This window comes from Cryphonectria parasitica (assembly GCF_011745365.1).
Source record: "Cryphonectria parasitica EP155 unplaced genomic scaffold M406scaffold_4, whole genome shotgun sequence".
NCBI lineage: Eukaryota > Fungi > Ascomycota > Sordariomycetes > Diaporthales > Cryphonectriaceae > Cryphonectria > Cryphonectria parasitica.
In genome coordinates, this window is record NW_024468912.1 from 2379349 (window position 1) to 2384541 (window position 5193).

Here is a 5193-nt window from a genome sequence, read left to right on the forward strand (position 1 = left end):
TAGAGCTTAGCAATAAGTTGTTTCAAAATATAATATCGCTTTGAATATTCCAAAAAGCATATATTAAGCTAAGATTTCTCTTAATAATATTAAAGTTTATAATATTAAGAAAGTTGATATAGATATTCTTGAGCTAGTAATAGTTGCTGCTCTGAGAAGAAGGAATTGAAAAAGAAAATTAGATTCAGATCTTATTAATCTCTTGAAAAGCGATATTTATATGCAAAAAGAAAACAGCATTAATAATGATTCGAGATATCTTAAGCATATTGCAGAGCTAAGCAAGAGAAGATTAATAGAAGGAGAAGTTGTTATATAAAAGATGAATTGAAAGGCAAGGTAAACTGAGAGAGAGATTATTCAGAACTTTTATTAATTCTTACTCCTTCTTATCTCAAGAAATGCTTATTAATCTAAAATTAATAATCAATCTATTAATGCAGCAAATAGCTAGATCTGAATATACTATCAAAGCTCTATTGCATTAGAAACTGAGAAGCAGCAATATCATGCTTCTCAGTTTTTCTAATAAACCTCAGAAGCCTTATATACTTCTATAGAATAAGCTTCATAGCCTTAACCCTATTAGGCCTTCAGTAGATTCTCCGAACTGAATAGAGTTCAATCATGCTATTAAGATGAATATATATAAAGCGAACTGCGAAAGAATCTATTGAATAAGAATATAGAATCAGAAGAGAACTGCTGCTGCTGCTACTGCTTAAGCGGAGTTTGAAAGCAGATAGGAATAAAGAAGAGATCAGCATTAGAATCTATTCAGATTATGCTTATATTATAAATGAACTGAAGATGAATACTAATACTTCTGCATTGATTTGAATAATAGCTCAAGCAATAGAGAAAGATATAAGAGTTGAATTAGAAGAATAGTTTGGTTTACAGTATTTCCTTTAGCAGTTTGCAATAAATTCTTTATTTCTTTACTTTATCTTTCTTTGATTAGATCTAGCATACTATTAAACTTATTACAACTTTGGAAGAAAATTGCTAAAAGAGAATTATTATAATAGCCAGAGTAATAGTTTATGAAATATAAAGTATAGTGAATCAAGGATTCTCATATATATAAAGAATACTACTTACTTTTCAAATTCTTTAGCTATAGGAAAAAAATGAAGCATTCTTTCTCTTCTTTTCAATTTTGAATCCTTTGAATAGATCTAAGATAGATTTTTCATTCTGTTCTTGCGCTCATATAGCCTTAGTTTGCTATTCTTATCTGTATAAGCATGCTTGGATTGTACGAGCTCTTGCTCATTGCTTCAGCAGCTGTTTGTTCCTTTTTCTTTTGAGGGCAACGGCGCCCTAGTTCTGATTCAATATAAGCTGTATTCTAGCAATCCTGTATTCAATTCTTTCTGGAATAATTTCTTGAATTTGTAATATTTCCGTAGTATGTTTGCAAGTGTTGATTCTGATTTCTATACTGTTTCTGCTATCTGAAGAAACAGTAGGTATTATTAAGCATGCTTCTTTTCGTTTGTTGTTTTTGATAGCATTTTTGGAAGCTTTAAGCATTCGCTCCAAGCTAAACTGACTGCTTAAGAGCCTAGTTTCAAGGTTTTTCTTGTATAGATTTACAATTTACATTCTGAAGCTTTTCCTTATTGCTTCGGAGCGAACCAACTTGCTAAGAATTTCGCTTTCATTGTTTTGCTAATCTGTTAGCACTCTAGCACTATTTGAATCTGTTTATTACTAGATTCTTCTTCTTGAACTGCTAGCTTTGCTAGTTTGAAAGTATATATGAAGTTGTTTAAAGCTTCTTTTCTCGAGTATTCTTCAATAACTAACTTTCATTCTGCATTATTAATTGCAACTATCTCTCTGGATACAGCTTGTTCTTATGAGATCTAGCTAGTAATTTAATTAATTTGAGAATTATACTTCTTGAGCTATAGAAGCTCTATAATCAGCTTATGCTATATTATATTTATAATATTAAAGAAAACTCTGATTATATATTCTTAGATTAAGATAAATAGATAATTAGTTTTCTTATTAATTACTTCTTAGTTGTATGCAATAGATTATTCTTCTATAATACTAAGAATATATAGCTACTTCTTTTATTTCCATTATAATTATACTTAATTAATAATATATAAGAATATAAAGTTTCTTTAAGTATTATTATTCAATAATGCGCTATACTTATATTCTTAAATATATATATTAAGCTTAATATAAGCATAGTTTGCTTTAAAAGCTTTATATAAGAATTATTTCAGTTTAATTATCTGCAGTTCTCTTATAAGCAATTCTAGCCTTTTAAGATTATTAAGAGCTACTTATTCTTCTTCTAAGCTTGCTTTGCTACTTCTTAAGCAAGCTTTTTAGCTTACTTTTGCTTATATTATTATTATTTCTAATCTTTTTTCTATTAATACTAGTTACAAATCTTATTATTAATATGAATTATATAAAGTATTATTCTATATTGCTACTACTTTATTTTCTTATTTATATATTGTTTAAAGTAGTTATCTAATAGCTTAATATATATATTATTATGCTGCTTGTTAAGAACTTTTCTGAAGTAAAGCTCTTATTTCTTAATAATCTGAAGGATTTATTCTGGTTCTCTAATAGAAAATTATTTATATTGCATCTTTTCCAAGAAATGCATTCTGCAGCTATAATAAGCATAAGAGATTTATGCTAGCTTGTAGTATAGATTGTAAAGTAAGCTGATTCAAGAATCTTTATCTTATTATACTTTAATATTTTGCAAGAGAATATAAATAAAGAGCTTTTCTAGCTTTATTCCATAGATAAAATGCTTAATTCATATTATTTCCTTATTCTATTTAATACTGAAGAGAAATCTTTCTTTCCGAACTTTTATAAAGCTATTAAATTCGCTATTTATAAAAGATTCTAATGAATCGCTAGATCGCTTGCTTTAGCTTAATTCTTTTATTATTTAAAAGATATTTTCAATATTATTCAGATATTTATACTAATAGCTAAGAGAATATTATTTCTTATTCATATTCTTAGTTATAATATCTAGTATAGATAATAAGGAATAATGAAGAATATTATTGCTAAATTCTTCTTTTAACATTTAAATGCTTTATTCAGTAATATTAGAGCAATTTGAGTTGCTATTGCTTATAATTATGCTGAGCATATATCTTTGCTCTTCTATTGCTATCTGCTTATAGCGCTTAGATTTCTAAGAAAACTATTCTAAGCTTTTCTTATTCGAAAAATATATTAAGCAGTTATTATTATAACAGAATATTCAGCTAAAACTTCTATAATTAATAGAGTTTGATACTTGCTTTAAAGGAATATTTTTGCTTAGTTGATTAGATTTCTATTACTAAGTAATATTTACTTAGCATTCTTTCTGAACTAATTGCTATTTGTTTTTCTAAAGTTAATAGCAGTTATATAATATATATCTCTATTTATTGCAATTATAGCAAGTAATGCTATTTTTCTTATTATACTGCTTATTAGCTATATCGAGTTTCATAAAACTAGCATGCATAGTACTGCTCTAAGCTATACTGCTATATCAACTGCTATTTTTGTATTAGAATTTCTTGCTTATATTAGCTAAAAATCTTCAAATCTAGCTTTCTTTCTTTTTGAATTTCTCTATTCATTATTTATATAAATAATTATTAATATAGATTGCTTGATTAGAGAATATTGCAAAGTTCTCTAGCTAATTCTGCTTGAAGATTTTATTCTTAATATTATTCTTAAGTTCCTTATAATAATATTCTATAAGATTCTTATCTTTCTATAGAAATCTTGCTAAGAATTACTTAAATCTAATTATATAAGCAGAAGCTGATTTAGTCTGCTTGAGATTTATAAGCTGCTAAGCTGTAATACATTCTTTATTGGAATTGCTAAAGATTTCTTTAAAAGCTTTTTTAAAGCTTGCAAAGAAATTAAATATATTCTTAGTATTCTGAATATGCATATCAGAATTATTCTAATATTTCAAGTAATTATATAGAGAAAGCTTATATTAGATAAGAGTATTCTTTTTGAAATGAATTCCTATAAGAATAATCTTCTTAGATTTCTTAGTAAACTGAATTATATAGTACAAAAAGTATGCTCTGCTGTAATAAGCACTGCAGCAATCCGAAGATTCCCAAGTATACAAAGAATTTATGCTAAAAAGAGCAGTGCTAAGTATAAGCTTTAAATACAGAAATATAACTGAGTAATTGTGCAAGTATTTACTGCTTTTGAAGCTATCAGAATAGAAGAGTAATCTGATACTTAGATTGATAACTGAAAAGCTATATACTAAATCTATCTAATAATAATGAATACATCTTTATATATTCAGCTTTTCAGTATAAACTATAAGAGTTAGTAGTTGATCTTTGCAGTTCATTGCTTGAACTGCAAGAATTGATTATTAACTACTTCAGTTCTTTTCTAATTGATTGCAGCTTGTAATTCTAATTCTAAGTTGTATAATTCTTGTTGATTGTCTAATGTTGAGTTATAATATTTGATTCTTATTTGCTTGTAATCTGTATATTGAATAAGTTATAATATTATCTCTCTCTTATTAGTTATTATTCTCAATAATCTTCTATAAATATTCTAGCAAGTTTTCTGTATATGATCTTGCTTTCCTAATCCGGATAATAAACAGAATTGATAAAGTTCGTTATAAAAAGATAGAATAATCTATCTCTTTCTAGCTTATTGCTCTTTCTTATTATATTGAAATGCTAACTTATTCCTTCTATAGAAGCTGCAAAGCTCATTATTTTGCTTCTAAGGAGAATTTGTTACGCTGTATGAAGTGCATTAAGCACAAATATAGGAATTGTAATATATACAGTTTATTGCTATTGCAAGTAGAAAAGATTATAGCTCAGTATTCCGCTGCTGAAGCTGCTCTTGATAATGCGGAAAAGAAGCTAGAGCGTGCTACAGCTAAGATATGCTGATTGCGGAAATAGCACAAGCTATAAGCTGAGAAAATAGTATATGCAGTGCGCTGTAGTTTGAATACAATTGAGAAGCTTGATTGTATAGAAGCGGAGGAGCTGGTAAGGGAGCAGCAGGCTTGTATTCCTGTTAATTCTCTTTTTAATAGTTTTTCTGCTTTGGTTTCGGAAGAGCTCTTCTAATCTCCTAATAGTATATTAAACTATTTCTTTTTAAGCGATGTGAATAGTG

The 5193-nt window shown here is 27.1% G+C and overlaps 1 protein-coding gene across 1 annotated transcript; it reads left to right on the forward strand.

The window, feature by feature from the left end:
• Positions 1 to 4784: 4784 nt before the first annotated feature.
• On the forward strand, positions 4785 to 4955 carry M406DRAFT_243332 (uncharacterized protein; the record flags this gene model as incomplete). The annotated part of the gene is made up of 1 exon (XM_040916206.1): positions 4785 to 4955. A coding segment is annotated over one exon (171 nt), but the record flags the coding sequence as incomplete, so codon positions are not given.
• Positions 4956 to 5193: the final 238 nt, after the last annotated feature.